The 19794-nt window shown below is 50.4% G+C and overlaps 1 protein-coding gene across 1 annotated transcript in view; it reads left to right on the top strand.

Moving 5' to 3' along the window:
* robo2 (roundabout, axon guidance receptor, homolog 2 (Drosophila)) overlaps window positions 1-19794 on the top strand; it is a 146334-nt gene that overhangs the window by 78799 nt on the left and 47741 nt on the right. Inside the window, exons 3-5 of the mRNA XM_030109043.1 lie at window positions 13835-13992; window positions 14136-14256; window positions 14671-14809. Of these exons, the coding sequence (XP_029964903.1) occupies window positions 13835-13992; window positions 14136-14256; window positions 14671-14809 (418 nt within the window). The remainder of the gene's footprint in view (window positions 1-13834; window positions 13993-14135; window positions 14257-14670; window positions 14810-19794) is intronic.

The raw sequence follows: 19794 nt of genomic DNA, 5'->3' as shown, positions 1-19794 counted from the left end.
GGTGCTCTACAGCGGGAGGTGGAGGCGCTCTACAGCAGGAGGTGGAGGTGCTCTACAGCAGGAGGCGGAGGCGCTCTACAGCAGGAGGGCAGGTGGAGGCGCTCTACAGCGGGAGGTGGAGGCGCTCTACAGCAGGAGGTGGAGGTGCTCTACAGCGGGAGGTGGAGGCGCTCTACAGCAGGAGGGCAGGTGGAGGTGCTCTACAGCGGGAGGTGGAGGCGCTCTACAGCAGGAGGGCAGGTGGAGGCGCTCTACAGCGGGAGGTGGAGGCGCTCTACAGCAGGAGGTGGAGGTGCTCTACAGCAGGAGGTGGAGGCGCTCTACAGCGGGAGGTGGAGGCGCTCTACAGCGGGAGGTGGAGGCGCTCTACAGCAGGAGGTGGAGGCGCTCTACAGCAGGAGGTGGAGGCGCTCTACAGCGGGAGGTGGAGGCGCTGTACAGCAGGAGGTGGAGGTGCTCTACAGCGTGAGGTGGAGGCGCTCTACAGCGGGAGGTGGAGGCTCCGGCTTTGTTTGTGCTCTATCTGCAGAGATCGATAGGTCCATCCAGGCTGGCACGCCATTTGCATTTAGCCCCTGTAATTACTGGCATTAATAGTGCACACATTTACAAAGTATTGTTACCCACAAAGCGATTATGGTAATCAGCGAATGAATTTGAAAAGGCAATTTTAAATTGTTTTCTTTTTTTTTTTTTTTCCATCCTCAAATGAGTTGATCGACTTCAATCATGTGAGCGCTGGAGGAAAGAGTGGCCATCAATTATCGGTGTTAATAACAGGGTTTTAGCCGGGCAGCCGTGTTCGTGCGCCGCAGCACACACACACACACACACACACACACACACGCATTGCTCTGGTTTTTTTGTTTGTCAGTATTGCAGCGTTACGCCGTCGTCCTGATGTAAAACAGGCAGCCGGACTCCGCCGGGCCGCCGCGTTGCTGTGGCCTGGCGAGGTCAGGGGTCGTGCCTTCCACGTTACCGTCCTGCTGTTTGAACCGAGGCGCTCCGCCTCGTCTCCACTCTCACCCTCTGCCCTCATATTTAATTCAGCAGCAGCCGTGGCGGCGGCGGCGGCGGCGGCGGCGACGGCGCCCGGACGGCAGCAGGGACGCTCCACTCTGGACCTTTCCTCGATATTAGCCCTAATAACTACCGCTCCCACAATGACTGTGTCCTCATGTAGGACACATCTTTAGAAGGAGACATTTTAAACATCATTATTTACCTCTTTTTTTTTCCGAGGCGGGGTGCAGGGGTCCGTGCTGTAATGGAGGAAGCGGTCATGCATGAGAGGAGCTTCTAGCTCTTCATTTAAAGACCACTTTTAAGGGAGGAGGAGGAGGAGGAGGATGCTTTCTTCTGGCTTGTAATCCCCCCTCACCCACCCCAACCACACACACACACACACACACACACACACACACACACACAGAGCATAGCCCTCCATCCCTGCCATCCTGGATTCAGATATTCAGTTATTCATGGCTTGAGGCTGAATAATGAAAGATGGTGGAAAAACACTACAATGTTTTTGTCTCTGCTGCTGTATATTCCCGTCTCTACTCCCGTCTCTCTTTCTGTCTCTATTCCCGTCTCTATTCCCGTCTCTATTCCTGTCTCCTCACTGGGTTGCTGCTCAGTTCATAGCTCGCACCGAGCAGGGACACGTGAGATCAATACTGTTGGAAGTCACTAAAATTATATTTGTTATTCAATAATACTCGCTTCATTTGAAAATAATTGGGTAATCCATGTTAATCCGGACGGTTAAAGCTCAGAAGAAGAAGGTGTTGCTGCGCTCCGTGGAGGAGACGGACACACACACACACCCCTGGTGCAGAATGCCCAGTCGTGTATCTTTCTGCGCTGTTTTCCAGCCACGCAGTGTGCTGGGTGGGAGCTCCAGCATCTCGACAGTGATCTGTGCCTTCAAAGAGCCGGGAGTGATGCAGCACATGAATACAGAAGCAGAGCGGCGGAGCAGAGGCTCGCTCGGCGCGCTGGCTGCGATTGCCACCACTCTGCGCCGCTCTTTTATGTGGCTGCGAGAGATGGAGGCGTTTGAAGACAGGGATAAGGCTGATGTTGTGACGCCGTCAGCCGCTCCTTCATTTTCACATTCTGCAGCCATTTGAAGGCGAGAGGAGCGGCTCCGAGACGCGCCGAGCAGAAGCAGCCGTAATCTCTGTTTAATTACACACAACACAAAGGAGGACGACTGCCTCGCATCACCTAAGATAATTACATGATTATATGCGTTGAAAGGGACACATACAACATGTGTCTCTGGTTGTGTTGAGGCTCGCCTCTGTTTTCATGTGCAGCGTTGTGAATTAGCTCAGCCAAAACAGACACACACTGACTTTATACTCATTTATCTTGATTAAGCCTCCTATGGAGAACACATTAACTCCGAACACATGATCACAGTCATTTATCCCCCACGCGCCTCTTCTCATTCCCCCTCTGCGTCTGCCGGCTTTGTCCAGCAGGGGGCAGGAAGCCAAGCGGGCAGATCAGTCGTGTGTAAGCTGCTATCTGTATGTGTGGCTCTAACTGAGAGAACTGATAAAACCACAGACACTAATTGGGTTTTACAGCAACCGCAGTCTCACAATGCTCTTTCATTACCCAGGGGACACTGCGTCTGGGTCTGCAGCGCCACAGAGTGTGTGCATGTGTGTGTGGAGGTAGGTTAGCATTGTGTGTGTGTGTGTGTGTGTGTGTTCCTGTATCATATGTAATGCATGTCAACCGCCCCCACTGATCTAGGAGTGCAATGCCGAGCGTGCAATCAGGGATTCCAACAACAGGGGCTAAAAAAAAAGAAAAAAAAGAAAAAAGACACCCAGCTGAAGAGGTATCTATGGCCACACTGGAGTAAACGCCTCCCCCAGCCGCGGGAGTCGGCCGTAATGGCTCCCCAGCGTCCTGCTTCCCGGGGTTAGACATGACGACTCCAAATGTCACTGTATCACAGTAACCTTTCAGGGACCTGGAATTAATCACAGAAAAATAATGTGACTTCGCTCTTAAATGGCAAGAATGGTCGCCTTTGATCTGCGCGCTGGCTGGAAGTGTCCTCAGAAATGAACTGATTTAGAACCATTATCAGCAAAGGTTTGTGTTTATCCGCTGCACACTCCATCCATTAGTGTGATTTCCACACGCACCAAAACATCGACGCTTTAACACAGCAGGGGGTTTTCAGTCAGGAAATTTTAGAAATCGGTAATAATAAAGTATCCGCTTTAAAGAGCATCTGTTTATGGACAGTCGGTAAGCAGAGTCATACTGTTCAGGATTAAATGTAATCTTCATGAAATGATAAAGCATCACATCCTGAGGCAGCATTAGCTTGTTCGTAGCGTCGCGTTGCTTGTCCATGCACCGCCTGAAGGGACGGTCGGCGGCCAGGCGTCAGTGGGTTAACCAACCAGCTTTCATTGAAAAACATGTTTATTTAAAATGAACTGAATGTGAACGGACATCGGTATATTTGCTGCACAGACCTGATTACTCATTGGTAAGGAATTTTATTTCCTGATTCTCCCTCATTTTCAAATTCATACTACGAGCTTCCGGGTCTCTGAGAGGAAATCACCCTCGTTTTTCCCGCTATATCCGGACTCGGGTGCTTCAGTATCGAACAGTCACGACCATCTTCCCCTGCACACGTCGTGTCACCCCCCCCTTAAATGCTTGACTCCCTTCTCAGCTTTTATCAGGCAGTTGCGGCTCAGTACAGGCCTCCCTCGTTGAATTATTAGCTAATTGCCAGGCGGAATCAGTATTGATCGCTTGTTGCTCAGCAGATAGCGGTAATAGTGGCGCGAGGCTGCGGCGGACTGCGTTTTCTTACAGGGTCACGGTAAAGAAGCCCGGGCCTGTAAAGATAAGAGACGCTGTGTGTGTGTGTGTGTGTGTGTGTGTGTGTGTGTGTGTGCGTGTGTGTGAAAGGGGAATAAACGGGAATGCTTGCACAAACACACACACACATATTCACACACACACCCAGTATCTTTTCACTGTTGTGTCGTTTTCTGTCTCTGCTGCAGAATCTCTGCCCGGGAGACTTGTGGGATCACTGTGCCGTGCTGCCGTTGAGCCACTGTCTTGTCCTTGCTATGTAGGTCATCGGTGCCCTCCAACGATATCTTATCCCCATCTGCAATGCAGTCGATACTGTTGACAGAGCTCCAGAGCTCGGGATTAGAAGTTGCCTCATTAGCTTTGTTTCCTCGCCTAAATAATTAACCTCACATCTCCACGCCGCTGCCGACACCGAGCGACTTTGGGCTACTCACACGGCCGGAAACGGCCCTGTTTCATCAGCGTTTTGTTGTTTCAGGATGGGAATAAACGGCGAGGCGGGGATTAAGCGCTGAGGACCGGAGCAGGGATGGTTTCGACGCAGCGATCTGCGCTGATCTGCAGCTCGGCAGCCGCTGCCGTGTTTCACACCGTTCCCCATTTGCATGATAATATAAGCATGGATAGATTTACACACACACTGATGCTTCCAACAGGCCAGATTACCTGGGTGAGCATCCTCGGCGCCCTGACATGAGCAGCATTCCCCCATTAGCACGCAGGTTACATAAGCCCGGCGCACAGGTACAGCCATCTGCACTGAGGCAGTAAGCTGATTACAGATGGAACCAAGACAATTACTCCTCTGTACGGCAATTAACATGAATTGTACTGTGAAATAAACAGGCAGGCTGCTGTATGGATCCTCTAAAGACGTGAAGCGCCTCCTCAGAACGATTCCAGAGACGCCGGAACATGATAAATCTTGTAAATGCTCCACTAAGCTGGTTAATTTCAGAGCATCTCAGCAGCCACCCTCCAGTCGTTCACACTGCATGTACATGTGCAAACACGTGAGTCTCCTGTGTCCGTTCGCAAGCTCTGTCGTCTTGAGAGATGTCTTCACGCGGGGAAGCGAACACGAGTGGGATTTCTTCCATTTGGGTGAGGTATGGAGCGATCGGGTCGTCGTTAGCGCTCTGCCCCGCTCTCCTCCGCGGCACCGACACTCCACGCTGTAATTTGTGTGTGTATCTGAGTGTGTGATGCTGAGGTGGGCCTAATGTAGCGGTGATCTGCTGAGCAGGCAGCAGCATTTAGATGTTATGTGCAGCGTTCAATCATGGCTCAGCAGACTCTTTGGGGTGAGAGTTCTGCTGTTTGTATGCGAGGGGGGGGGGGGTTTGAACGCTGCTCTCTGACTAAATGGTGAATTGCTTCATCCTCCTCGATCATAAACAGCTCACACACACACACACACTCACACACTCACACACAACAGGACACCAATGTGACGGGAGAAAAAATACCTGTCTATGGGCGAGGCTGTTGTAAAGGTCATCTCTGTATCCAGTTTAATTTTTTTCCTCTTCCTCAAGAGTTAAGATCTATAAAGCGATCAATAAATCTCTTTAAATGTCCCTGCATCTGGGCGGTGTGTGATTTAACACCCCGCCTCTGCTCGCCCCTCTGACACGCCGCAGCCTTCCTCTGCCCACAAATCTGCCTGCAGCGCGTCCCGCACGAGCCACCCACCTGGAAAACGGTCAGACCTTTACATTTGATAGATATCGGAGCGGGTTCAAAGTCCTCTGTCAGGTCCTCAGCCGGAGCGGCCGGGTGACTCCCGCCATGGAAAATATGTCACCTGTTATCTACAGCCGCCAACAAAGTGTCTGTCGGCGCGGGATGCTGTCTCTCTGCCGGTATTGATTGAGGGACAGGCGATCTGAAGAGGCCATTAGGTGGATTGAGGGGGGGGGGGGGGGGGGGGGGGGGCTGTGATGAACACCCCCTGATCATTATGCCACTCACAGCCGAGCCTCCGGCGTCAGCCTCGCATTCAGATTCACACTCGCCCGGGACAGTGACGCAGGAGCGGTTTGGAGTTTACGGCGGCGGCATGAGACAGTTCCACGTCGCGTCTGTTTAGATCCCTCTTTACAACCACTTGCGGCCGCCATCTTGTCGGCCAGGCTCTGCATCTGCACAGACACACACACGAGCGCACACGCTGATGGGTGGGGCTCTGTCACAATGAGCACGAGGCGAGGGCGAACGCACAAACACACGGGGCTTTCACCAGGCTCCTCTGTGTCTTCCTGGGCCAGGCTGAGGACAGGAACCCCCCGTCCCCCCTGAGGAGCCCACTTGCACTCGGGGCTCATCAGACCGAGCCAGACAGAAGCTGCTCAACTCCAGCCGAGAGCTTAATTAAAGCGGGGCCGCCACGGCGGAGTGACACCTTTTACAAGCTCCTAACGGCGCTCTGCTCACCGTTACTGCCAATCCAATTATAGAGCAAAACAATAAAATTGACAGGGAAGGAGCTGCGGCGTAAAGCAGGAAGACGGGAGAGCTGGTACAGATTATATGAAGATTGGCACGGCGGACGACAGATCTGGGCTGCAGGGGTTTCACTCTCGCTCGGCGAGGTCCGTGTAAGTCCGACGGGATGAGAAACTCTCAGTCTCCGAGGGAGTCCAGCCCTGTTCTCTGCGCCTGGACACAGTTCAGCGGCATTCTGGGGATTATCTTTCCCTGTGGAAGGACACTAGCTCAATGCCATTAGGCCACAGCTTAAGCAGCACAGGAACACACACTTCTTCGCCCCTCACATTTAGCTGTGGAGCCACGGATGTGACATCTGTTCCAGCTGAACGGCCACACAGGAAAGCTGTGGGCGGTTCTACATATTAACTACCACACTGCAGGTGAGAGCGGGAGAAGAGCGAAGCTCTTCAGATGTCATGTGAGGCAGCATGAAGCGGCCACGCTCGGGCTCTCCTAACGTTCCAGAATGCAGCTTGAGATTCAGCACAAACGCTCTCAGTGATCACGATGTGTGTCCGATCACAGCGATTTCTCCAAGACGCTGGCCCGTCTGCCCGGGATCTGAGACCAGTACTGCTTCTCACTTTCCTTCCTCTGCCCGGCGCAGGAAGCAGACCCACCTGCTCCATCACGATGCCTCACTACCTCCGTCTCCGCCGTCTCTGTGCCGGAATTGGCAGGAAATCAATCCCGCTCTCATCTGCAGCCCCCCTTCCTCCTCCTCCTCCTCCTCCTCCTCCTCCAGCACCACCACCTTCCTCTGGTGCCTCCCTCACGTCTTACTCCCCCTTCCGGCTGTAAAGTGTCCGTTCTGGACCGAGCACAAGCATCAGCTCAACATCTCGCCTTATCGGAGGAGGCACAGAGGCCCACGGGCGCATTGTTCATCAGTATCAGCCGGCTCCAGTTTCAGCACACAGTCTGCGTCGCGGCCCGGCGCCGGGTAACGCCGCAGTGGCCACCGACATCATTCTCTGACAAAACGCATCTTTAATTGTAGCGACTGTTAATTACAGCGTCGTGTGAGAATAGGAAAAGATAGAAAGGAGGACATCATTATTTATTATGCAAATGTATTCCATTTTAGACACAATTAAGTGATTAGAAAGCTGTCGCTCTCTGCTCTCTTTCTTCTCCTTGTCCTTACTTGTCTTTTTCTTTGCTTTTCAGCATATTACTGTAATGAAGCCATTACTTCTTCAAGTGAATTTTAATGAGTTTTTAAATAACATTTTAATGAGCTATACATTACCATAAAGCATGGATTAGGCTAAATTGAATTGTGCGAGTGTGCGCGCGTGAATGTGTGCGTATGAGTGTGTCGGTATTGTTAAAGGAAAGAGGTTCATTAACAGTTGATTGTATTGTTTCTCAGGAGCAACAGCACAGGTTGCTCCTGGCCTGCAGACTGGCCCGCGGTGGGCCGGCCCGTCACCGGGGCGCCACTCGGGGGCTTGTTAGGCCACATTAAGGACGCTGTTTGAAAAATGAGATCTGAACGGCGCTGCTGTTTAAATAAAGATGTCTGTTGAGGCTTATCTGTTGAAGCAGAGTTAGAAAGTCAGGGGTACGGGTGTGATGGAATCCTCATTTCCATTCAGCCTTCATTTATTCCCCGCCTTTGTTCTCATCGCCACCTCTTCACTTTGACCTTGATCAGCCATCCTCTCATCTTCCCCGGTTGTGTTGCGTTAAATCTCCCTTTATTTTTTTCCCTGAGCATTCTCACCACATTGCGCGGGAGTGCCGCCTCTTTTATTTCCTCCAAGGCTCTATTAAAGACGCACATTTCATACGGTATCGCCACCTGTGATTTTGCCCCTCTATAATATTACTGCCCGCCATATGATTCTCTTTACTTCCACTATTTTCCATATTTCCTGCATCTTATCTGGGAAAGTGACAGTGTTATTTACAATCCCTTAGCTGGGGATTTGCAGATAGGGAGAATGGTGGTGGAGATGATATCAGGCTTGGCCATGGTCTACAGAGAACGGCTGGCGGTGCATGTATATAGCTTCATCTGCCGCGGCTCATCTGCAGTCAGAGCAGGCAGCGCTGACAAGCAGATGAAAGTGAGTGGCGGACAGAGCGCGGGACAACGCCGCGGGATTGGCCAAAAATGATTAACTGAGAGGATGGAGGGGAAGGAAGGCCAGAATGGCCGCCGATAACGGCGATAATGAGGCAGACAGACAGAGATGTGTTGTGCTAATGGCGAGCGTCTGTATTCAGATCTCCGAGGAGGCGCAGCCTTGGGCTCGGCCAGACGGACATATTTTTGCAGCTGTTCCTCTGGTCTGACCCGCAGCCCCCCCGGTGGAAGGATACGGGGGATATGTGTGAACCTGCTGCCTCCCCGCCTGCTGTGGGAGTAATTTCTACATCTGGAAGGGGGGCAAAGGTTAGCGCTGGCTGGTGGGGGGGCAAATGAACAAGTCAGAGCTGGACAAATGGGGCACATCTCCTCTCTGTGTAGTATTGTAAAGTGGGGTATTATCCATCTCCTGCCTTCAGCATAAACAGTAATACACAACATCAGCTACAACATCCAGAATCGGTTTGGTCGAGTGACGTATATGTTCTCTTTTTCTCCGAGGGTGGAATTGAGAACGGCCGCATTGTAATGGCACTCTGCCGGATGAAGCGCAAAAAACACTCAAATAAAATGATATTATAGCTTGGAGCTACGTCTCCACAGCTCTCGCAGTTTGTGTGTGCATGGCTTATTTTCTAATCAGAGTGTGGGTAGAGGGCGGTGGGCTCGGGTGCCGGGGTATGGCCCGGGGCCTCCAGCTCTTGTAATCTCCCTGTGTGTTTCTTAGCCTCCGACCCGGGAGAATATCTATGAAAGCACAGCGGGTCTGTTCGGCAGTAAATAGGGAGAGAAAAGTAATAACAACCAGCACAAACATGCACAAACATTCACATTTGGAGTATTACAGAGAGATACCAGGCCCCGCGGCGCTTCGGCACGCCTGGCGGTTTCTGTGTGTCCACGATACAACGTCGATCAGAGTGATGCGAATGTCAAAACTGTGAGGGAAAAAAATCGGTTTCAGACGCCGGCGGTGTTGTGGCAGTGAGGGCAACCTCCGTGAACCGAGGAGAGGCGCGCTCCTGCAGGTGAATGTGTTTGTCAGCACTTATCTCAGTATGCAGGCTGGACGTTTCAGTCAAGGCTCCCCACTAATCTTCCCGACAAGCCGTGTCACTTTCCACTGAGTAATATCTTTGGTGGGAGAAGAGGGCGTGTGCCACAAAATATTTCTCCACATCCTGTCCTTGCAAATGGACACAGGAGACACCGGCTCTTTGCAGTGCCATGTGTCTCTGTCCGGCTTTTTTCTTTTGTCCTGTGCCTCATATTATGTTGTTTTTTTCATGCTGTTGCATTTTACCTGACGACAAAAACAAGTGAAAATACAAAACTTTTGTCGCATGTTTTTTGTGTGTTTTAGAGATACCGATTACCGGTAGTCAAGGAGGCCAATGAATGATATTTACAGCCGTTATTCCTTTACAGTAAAAGTGAAAATATTGGTGTCAAATTTTTGAATAGTAACAAAGCCTTTCGAGCTTTGGTAGATACTTCCTTTTTCTGTTTTTTAGCATAGCAGCAGAGATTTTCTTTGTTGTTCCTCTTTTTCTGAGAGAAGAAAATATCTGCCTGTTAGTATTAAAGTAATTAGCGTTAGTGTTTTGTATTCAGTAACTGAAATGTTGCTGAGTTTAATTCCTTCAAGCAAGTTCCACGACTATTGTGCTAACTGTTAGCATGTCAATGACTTTTCCCATAGGATTTAGCATTAAGCTAGCAAGACTTTTTTTTCGTAATGCATGTTGTGATTTACTGTGTTACGGCGTCACGTCCGTCAGGAAAGCAGGATTCAGCCTTTACATCATTAATCTGCCAGTCAGGAGACAAATCTCTTCTCTCCAGAGTTTATTTCACTGACGAAGCTTCTTCTCTCCTCTCCTCTGTGCACATGTATCTATGGCTTTACGCTCATGTATCTATGGCTTTACGCTCATGTATCTATGGCTCTGCAGGCACTGTGCATGCAGCTTCCACTGCTGACTGGCTGTTGGCCCTGCAGCTCTGAGTGTAACCAATCATGTGGAACTGTGGGCGGGACGATGCTGGAGGCAGAGTGGCGGCTCCAGACAGAGAGACATGGCTGCCAAAATAGTTCGGTTTCAAACTGATCTGTTATCAGCCGTTGGATTGAAAAATAAAAGGCCGATGTCGATACGCACCGAATGCAAAATATCGACAATTGGTCGATCCCTAGTCTGTTCACACAAAAATGGTGCTGAAATACTGAAACTACTGAAAGATTTTGAAACTCCCAAGTTGGAAGCTCTCTGAGATGTTTTGACTCCGCCCCCGAGGGACAGCGGGAGTGGCAAACATGGCGTCCAGGGTGTCCTGACTTCTAGTCCATAATCTAGTTTTACAGTTGAGATTTGCCTCAACAGCATTCAGTGTTGTTTATGTTCATAGAGTACTGTTGACATGTGTGTGTGATTTCACTGCAAACACAACCCACAGCGCCACCTCATGGTCTGGCAAGCTAACGGCATCATTATCAGTGTTCTTCTGCTGTTGCTGTGTGAACACAGAGCTTTTCTGAGATAAAAACACAGAAACGATGCGTTCTCACTGGAAGTGAGCGCCGATGTCCGTGGCTGAAGACAGATGTAGACGTCTCCTGGCCGCGGCTGGCAGGGTCCTCCCCTGCTGATGGAGGACAGTCTGCTGCACAGAGTTACTGTGTGGGCGTCTCCTTTGTGCTTTTATTTTGGCAGAGACCTCCGTTTTCAACCCCGTGGCTGTTTTGCAGCACAAGTTGCAACCTGACTCCCCCCCCCCCCCACTTTAAGTTTGCGGGGTTGAAACAGTGCCAGCTAAAGCACTGCAAATCTGCTGTGCTTTGCCCCCTGCCTGATGCTCTTTCATTCAAATCAGCCCACTCCTCTGATATTCAGGAAATAAATAAATAAAAAAGGCAAAAAAGGCGTATAATAATAATAATATTTTTTCAGATATGGGTTGTTTTTAGCCCGCAGCCGGCTTGACAGATGTAGCACTTGCCAACAGAGAGGTGTAAATGTAAAAATATATAAATATTAATAAGCGACTGAGCAAGACGGCAGAGTTTGAGGCCTGCTGAAACTCCATGGGAGGCGGGATGTTTTCGGTGGAGGTAGAGCCGAGTGTTTCAGGGGGATAGAAAGGCAATTACCTTCTGTTCTCTGGATGATTCGGGCCTAAATGCCTCCGGGCCGGAGAGCTGGAGCCAGAGTTCAACTGCTGACAGCGAACACACAAACACACTGCTGCTCTCATGGATAAACAGAGAAAACCGTCACGTTACAATGTGAGAGCGTCCATTTGCCCTGCTGCTCATGATGCTACGCCTCCATCCATCCAGTTACCTGCAGGCGACTGTGGAAGCATGCTGGAGATACAGACTGTTCCTGCTATGAGGCAAGGCCAGCCTCTCACTGACAGGGCGAGTATTTACCTGTGGACTGATGACCTTCGTGACCCCAGCTGTGTAGGATTAATAGTACACCAAAATATATTTGGGCTGTCTCCTTCTCACGTCTATGTTGTGAATGTTTGGATAAATTTTGCGTTGAGCCGACACACACACACACCATACTCCTCTCACTGGCGTTCCTTCTGTGTATTCATGTGTTTATATGTCCTCAACAGGTGTTTTATCTTATTTCCAGGAGTTTCTGGCCATTTCCTTTGTCCTGTGTTTATCCATGCTTTCTGTTTGTCCTGTATTTTATTTAGATTGCAGGGCAGGGATGCGTTTACTGTGGCGTACGGAGCGGCGTCAGATTAGATTAGACGGCGCGGCGCAAGCACTGTAATGATGCACCTAATGTGTGTCCTATTGTCACTGTTCTGTTTCAAAGGAAATTGATTCTGACAAAATCCCGTGGGTGCTATCAGCGGTGAATGGAAAGGAGCAATTAAATCCAACGTGATCTTGAAAACAGCAGCCTGTGTACGGTCCAAACCGGGCTATGATTTTAAACAGCAGGACATCTGTTTGTAATGCAAATCAGCAGAGCCCAGCGGTGGTGGCTGTTGTGCCCACCCTGGCCAGGGGGTCCGGCGCGCTGGAGCTGGCTAATTACCTGAGCTCTTTAGATTAGAGGGCAGCGCTGCACAGGAGAGAAAACCTCTATCTCTGGCTCTTCTGTATTCCCTCCTATTACCCCTGTGTAAAGGTTTCATTTGAATTCATGTCACACAAAAGTCCCACTCCATACCCCTGTGCATCCCCAGGATAATTGGGTTGAAAGCTTCCTCTCTTCCTCCACTCTCCTTCCCCTCGGTCTAAATAAATAAATAAGAAGACAATGGCTGTATGGCTTTCTGCAGAGATGGAGCGAAGAGCGAATGAAGAGATGAGAGAGGCCTGGAGCGCAGGGACCAGTTATCCCCTCTTATAATCCCGGGCCTCCCCGCCATTGTTCCCTGTGCCACACGGATTTACATAAGAACCTGTGGTGCTGCCCTTAATTTAGCCCTCCTCCAGCATCTTCCAGTATCTCCCAGCAAGCTCAGTCCTTTTATCCGACACTCCAGTCTCTCGCTGCTCCGCTGATGGACATGCTGCGCAATCCAAAATTCCTAAAGTGCTCCTCCACAAATTGCATTTATTGTAGATTAGATGTCGAGACATCTGAGTACACGGAGCAGGGGAGTTGCAGCAACCCAGTTTCATGCTCTGACCCCCCGTTAGTCTCTTTGCCTCTCATTGGTATGGAAGCTGCAGCTTCTGAATCCGTTGTGTTTAATTTCTTGCAGCGAGTTGAGCGTGTTTGTGCTTCCGTATTTGCATTTGTTTGCTTATTGTGTGACAGCAGCTCCGTGTGTGTGTGTGATAATGAGCCGGTGTGTTGTGTTCCACTGAACACGGTTCGGGGTGAAAGGCTATCTTTGTGATGAAAGACCTACCTGGGGGTGATTAGATACAAGGCCACAGTTGTTCATCGGACCACCCGCTGCTTTGTTTGGTGTGCGTTAACATGCGTCTGACTGGTATCTGGCTGTGTGTGCGTGTGTGTGTGTGTGTGTGTGTGTGTGTGTGTGTGCATCGATGCCAGCGAAGTGAAGCAGTGTTGCACCCCCAGTGAGCTTTCACAAGTGACTGACATCAGGCTTCAGGGCATTGCGGCTCTGTTTGTTCTGCTCCCTCTGCAGGGACCTCCATTAGCTCCAATTAGCTTTCACATGTGTGCTCGCCCAGTCAGATGAAGCTGCACGTCCCATTTAAATGGCCGCTGTTAAATGCGGCATGCATTCGCACCTAATTGCAGGGAGACACTTTAAAAATTGCAGAATTAAATGTCCGGGCATCAGAATTCAAATATGATCCGTGCTCCACAGCTGCACTCTGTAACGGCGTCTGCTGTTCCCCCCCCCCCCCCGCAGTGCTGCGAGACGACTTCAGACAGAACCCTATGGATGTGGTGGTAGCAGCGGGAGAGCCGGCCATCCTGGAGTGTGTTCCTCCCAGAGGCCATCCGGAACCCACCATCTACTGGAAGAAGGACAAACTGCGGATCGACGACAAGGATGACAGGATCACTGTGAGTGCTGAACTGTCTTTAATAGAAATGTCTTTGAATCTTTTAGTGGGAAAAATGATTCCTGGAATGTTCCGTCACCAAACGTTTGATGCTGATGACAGGAAGATGGAAACAGTGTTCAGATGGACTTTTTTCTTGTTCAGATTCGAGGAGGAAAGCTCATGATCTCCAACACCAGGAAGAGCGACGCCGGCATGTACATCTGCGTGGGCACCAACATGGTGGGCGAGCGAGACAGCGAAACGGCGCAGGTCACTGTTTTCGGTGAGGAATGCGTCTTCAGGGCGGAGGAAACTTGTTTAAGCTTCGTCCTGATGCAGAGCGCTTTCCATTCATGGATTTTAATCAGTAATTACACCTAGCTTAACATAAAATCACCAGCAGTTACATTACATTTCATATTTGGCGTTTGCCATAATCTTTAATTATCTAAACCTCATTTCTTCAGTTTACTTCAGTTTCTTGCGGAGCTCAGTTAGAGATATTTTTCTTCCCCATGTAATGATCATGGGAAAATGTGAAATAAATAATGACCTCAAGTTGCCAAAAAACCAGAACGTGAGTGATTAGTGGGAATGCTTCGGTAGGAAGAGACCACCGTGAGAGCTCCTGCCTGGACGCCATGTGCAGCCAGGATCCGCCATAATGAAATAACGAATGCGTCTGCCCGTCCTGCAGAGCGACCAGCCTTCCTCCGGAGGCCCATTAACCAGGTGGTCCTGGAAGAGGAGACGGTGGAGTTTCGCTGCCAGGTACAAGGAGACCCTCAACCCAATGTACGCTGGAGGAAAGATGACACTGATGTCCCTCGTGGGAGGTATGTACTTTCAGCAGATATTCTCCCCGAGCCTCTGTTTTTAGAAGAAAATAAGTTCCTCCAGACAGCGATGAGATGATTTTTCGTCTCTCCCCCATGTTGAAAACCAGCCACTAATTTTCAGCGTAGGTTTCTCTGCCTGCCAGACGGTGAGCCGAGAACCAGACTGCAGAGGAGCTGTGACTGTTTCAAACTAATGATAACTCACGCCGCTCACCTGCTCCTGTGCGAGGGGTAATAACACCCCCATTAGGCCGTGCACGTGCACATTACACATCCAGCCAGAAATGGCTTCTCCTGCCGGTCGGAGGGAGGCGGGGCCTCGTGTCGACCGAGAGGCCTCCGGAAAGTCAGGCACATATTGAGCCAGACAATTAAATCTGAGTGACAGGTAAGCGTGCGGGAAGGTAGACATTTAGAGCAGCGGGGAAAAAGAAAAGAAAACCGGGGACAGGTAGAGGCCGAGACAGAATGACAGGAGATGCACACAGACAGCGAGTCGCGGCTGACGTGACCTCCAGCGGCTGGCTGCAGGTGCAGCTGTTCAGAGGAAGGCTTGGCACCGACACCTTCGCATCCAGGGAGATAATCACCGCCTCCCACACACGTTTAACCCCGCTCGCCGCGTTCGTCCCCACAGGAGTGACGCATGGCTTCCCTCGCGCTTCCACACACACACACACACACACACTGATGTAACGAAAATGCAACGCGAGTCTGTAATTTGCAGGGAGAGACTGGCACGACCGCTCGCTTCCTGTGAGGCAGCCGCTGATGATATGGTGATAGTGTGTGTGTGTGTGTGTGTGTGTGTGTGTGTGTGTGTGTGTGTGTGTGTGTGTGTGTGTGTGTGTGTGTGTGGCTTCACTGTGAGTCACTGGACTCAGTCAACAGCAGTGTCATTGTCAGGAGTGGACTTCAAAGAGACCAGCGCTCCGTCCTCAGCCGGCAGGCCAGTCACACACCACTTGGATCACCTCATAAAACACACACTCAGCGGAGCTGACATCTCTGGAGGCGAGCGCCGCGCTCCGGCGGAGCCGGCGGAGCCCGGCGTAGGCGGCTTGTTTGTGTCTGATAAGGATTTGGTTCACTGGGCAGCGCGACTCGAGCGCTGCGCCAAAGCAAACACATAAAAGTATTTCACTCATGGCTCTGATAGGGAGTTGGCTCTGGACATCAGCTCATTTTGCACACTAATTAAGAGATTTATAGCGCGGCGGGATGAGTGTCATGTGCCTGCGTCCTCGCCGACTCCGTCAGCCCTTTGAAGGTTGGCCTTACAGGAAAACAGACACTGGCAAAATTAGAAAGCGATAAATATCGCAGTGTTTCTAATTACGACTTCAGAACTGCTGTTTTCCTGTCTATATTTAATTCTTTACGTTTTGCTTTCAAGCAAAGAGGCGAGCGCAGCGGCCGTTCATTTCTGTTTCCTTTGTCGTCTGCCAAAAAGAGGGCTCTGCACATCGGAAAGTGACGATCTGTTCCTGCGTTTCCCAACGCTTATCCTCGCTTAATGAACATCAAACAGGCCTTCTTCCTCTCGCTGACAGAGAAATCGTTCAAACTCTTCACGCGAGAACGGTTTCCAGTTTGATAACTGGCAAGTGCTCTGAAGAGGAAATGAAACGGCGGCGAGTGTGTCGTCACACTCCGGCCCTCCCCGGCTGCATCGCTACTGATCCTCGCCGCAGGATTAAAACTGGACCGCAGATCAAGACGCCGCGGGGAGCAGCCACGGTTTGCTCTTCATCCTGAAAGGTTACTCTGTCCTTATTATGATAAGCTTTAGAAGAGACGGCGCCTCTTCGCCATCACGTTGTTTCAACTTGTCTTTGCTGGTCTCTTTACATGAACCCGGCTCTCCGAGGAGACCTGTGTGTGCTACTTTTACACCGCCGAGAAGGGAAATGGAGCCTCAGCTGAGTAAACAGGTTGTTAATATGCTCAGTGGCTCCAGCAGCCTCCCAGGCAAACACACACACACACACACACACACTGGCACACTGACATAAAACACACCAGGATGGCAGTGGTTTCAGCCTCTGTGGAGTAGAAAAGGAGACAGAGACAGAACAAGAATGGTTTCAATTAGAGGACGACGACAGTGCAGCCGCTTGTTTACTTCCGTGTGTGTGTTTTACAGTGTTTGTTGAAAGAAAAAAAAAAATCCCAATAAACTGTCCTGTTGGATTCCCATCAATAGGCTGCATTATAAAATAGGTCAAAGCTGGTTTCCCAGTGTACATTAAGATGAGAAATCCCCGGCGATGTCCCTGAGAAGCCATTAGAGTTACAATCTGGCGCACGTCAGAGTAAATAGCTTGAAACTGTAAATTCAGACGTCAGGGGAAAACAGGTGCTCCGCCGATACAGACCCCGCATCCTTCTCCCCTGATTAAAAATTTACTACACACTGAATATTAACTTGATTGCAGTAAGAAATGGGTTTCATTAAGCTGTCGTTCATAGTTTCCATCCTGGACTCGGTGTGTCGGGGTGCTGGAGCCCATCCCGGCGGACGCTGGACACAGACCGTCTCCAGTCCGTCTCCTACAGCTGCGCCACAGCCGGCCGCCTGTGTCTGGACGCTGTTAGGGAACCCGGCGGGAGGTCTGGTGGGAAGCGTGCAGACCGGCTGCACTTCCTTCCATTCTGACACCCGTCGATCTGAGAGAGTCTGAAGTCAAGCTGGAGCGCCGTCTGCTTCACCCAGCGGCGAGAGCGAATTCCTCAAATAACCTCGGCTCCGTCTAGACCGTCTTTCCGTTGTGTGATACATGCAGAATGAATCCATGCCTTTCAGTGGATTTGTTATTGAAAAGACAAAGGTGCCCTTTGTGCTGTTATATGCTGTTTATATTATCAAATTAATCGATTTTGTGATGAAAATATTTCAAGATTTGTATTCTAGAGGTCAGATTGGCGTTCACTAACAGGAGGCGTAACGTAGCTGGGGTTAAATCCGCCCAGCTTGTGGGATTTATGTTCTCATAAGAGCTTTTCTTCTATCCTTCATCTTCAGTAGGACTTCATGTTGCTGTCAGGTCCGGAAAACACTCTGGACTTCCTGTGTAGTCACATGACGCTCTGAACTGTTTGCCGAAGTCGTTAAGTGAAGCGACGAGGTGTCTCTTCAGATGGGTCCTAAGCGATGACAGAACAAACTGGAGCGCTGAGCTGCACTGGGTAATTGGAGCTTTGATTGTTGCCGGGGCGAGGGGAGAATAATCAGACGTGAGCTGCAGGCAGGATTAAAATCACTGACCAGCACATGTAATATTAAAATCACTCGACCTCCCCTTCCTGAGTCTGCTGCGAGCCGGGCCGAGGCTCTCTCTTCAACAATATCCATGAGATTAGCCTCAGATGGTGGAGCAGTGCGTTCTCCCCAGGGGAAATCTTCGGCATCTGTCTCCAAGCAGCTGGATTGCAGCAAAGTACTGCTTAAATTCTGACAGACACCGTTATCTCTGCGGCGCTCCTCCGTAATCTGGCTGAAATTGGCGTCCTTCATATTTGTTTACGCTCAATTCTTCCTCTCAATCCAATTAGTAGTTTGTGAAAGTGCCACAGTGTGGAATGATGGAAGTGTGAGATTAGTGTCTGGCTGTCTGCACGCAGGAGGATTCTGCTGCTGGCAGCGGCGAGCAGCTCCGTGGCCCTCGTTTCCACCTGCTGTGGTCCCCCCCCCCCCCCCTCGTTTGCTCCGGAGCCCCGTGCCCTCTCCTCCGTGTTATCGCAGCCCCCTTTGGTCCCGCAGTCCATCTGTATTCAGCCCCTCCGTCCCCGCTGACCTCCACCGCCCGGCCCCTTCAGCGTCAGGGAAGCCTTCCTATCTGACTCCATTCCTGTGTGGCTCGTGCACGTGTGTGTGTGTGTGTGTGTGTGTGTGTGTGTGTGTGTGTGTGTGTGTGTGTGAGAGAGAGAGAGAGAGAGCTGTTAAAGCTGGTGTGACAGCAGCGCCCGTGTTATGCTGACCGTCCACTTTCAGTCGTTTCTCACCTCTGCGACTCAGCAGAACGGCGAGGCGGCGCACGGCGCTTCCTGTCTCCGTTGCTCCGCCTGATATATAAGTGGATCCATCTGGTATTTATGAGGGCGTGTGTGAGGAGGTCAGTGGAGGGGGGGCCGGCGGCGGTGATCGGCCATTATCAACACACAGCTGTCCTTAAAAGACATTATTAGGAACAGCGTTTTGTAAACTTTAGGAGGGTTTGCAAAAACCTCAGATACACACACACACCTCAGTGTGAGCATTTCGCAGGCGTCGCAATAACACATCTGTGTCACACACAGTGTAAACACCAAGACCCTCGACGGGAAGGAGCTCAGCTTCCTGGAGTTTGTTAATGAGCAGCATTCCTGATCCATTCATGATTTCTTAACCAAAGTGCCCTGACTGTCATCAGTGAGGAAAAGTGAAACACTTTTAAATAGTTTTCTGACCTTAAGTCTGTTGAACTTCTGGGAAGAACTCGACCCAACGTGTGTCCAATCAGCTTTCTTACCTGACTCGACATCTGTTTCAGGTAAACAAATAGCAGCTCCGACACGCAGTGTGTCGCCTTGTGGAATAAATTGTTCATAAAACTTTTCACTTCTGGGAATTAATTGTCAGCCCAAAACAATAAATAACCTAAAACAATGCTGAGTTTTCTCTGGAGTGGCCCCATGTAGCTTGCACAAAATTACATTTAAAAGAGAGTTTTTAATATTGCTGCAGTGCAGACAGTTGTTCACGGAGGCTGGTTTCATGCAGTCTGTGTGAAGCGCTCAATACCCTTCACTGCAGGTGATTAGGGTCGACTGAAAAACACTCAAAACAAGGTAATTCAGCTTTAAAGAGCTAAAGGAACCAAAATCTGCCTGGGAAACGTCATCAGTTTTCCAACAGTAGCGTCTTAACAACATGAACATAAACCGTTCAGTCAGCTTCAGACGACCAACTCAAATCGGTGAGATTGGAGGAGAAGATTGTC

Source organism: Salarias fasciatus, chromosome 14, assembly GCF_902148845.1.
Source record: "Salarias fasciatus chromosome 14, fSalaFa1.1, whole genome shotgun sequence".
NCBI classification, from domain to species: domain Eukaryota; kingdom Metazoa; phylum Chordata; class Actinopteri; order Blenniiformes; family Blenniidae; genus Salarias; species Salarias fasciatus.
The sequence above is the reverse complement of the archived record's forward strand: the minus strand, read 5'-3'. Positions and strand labels throughout refer to the sequence as shown.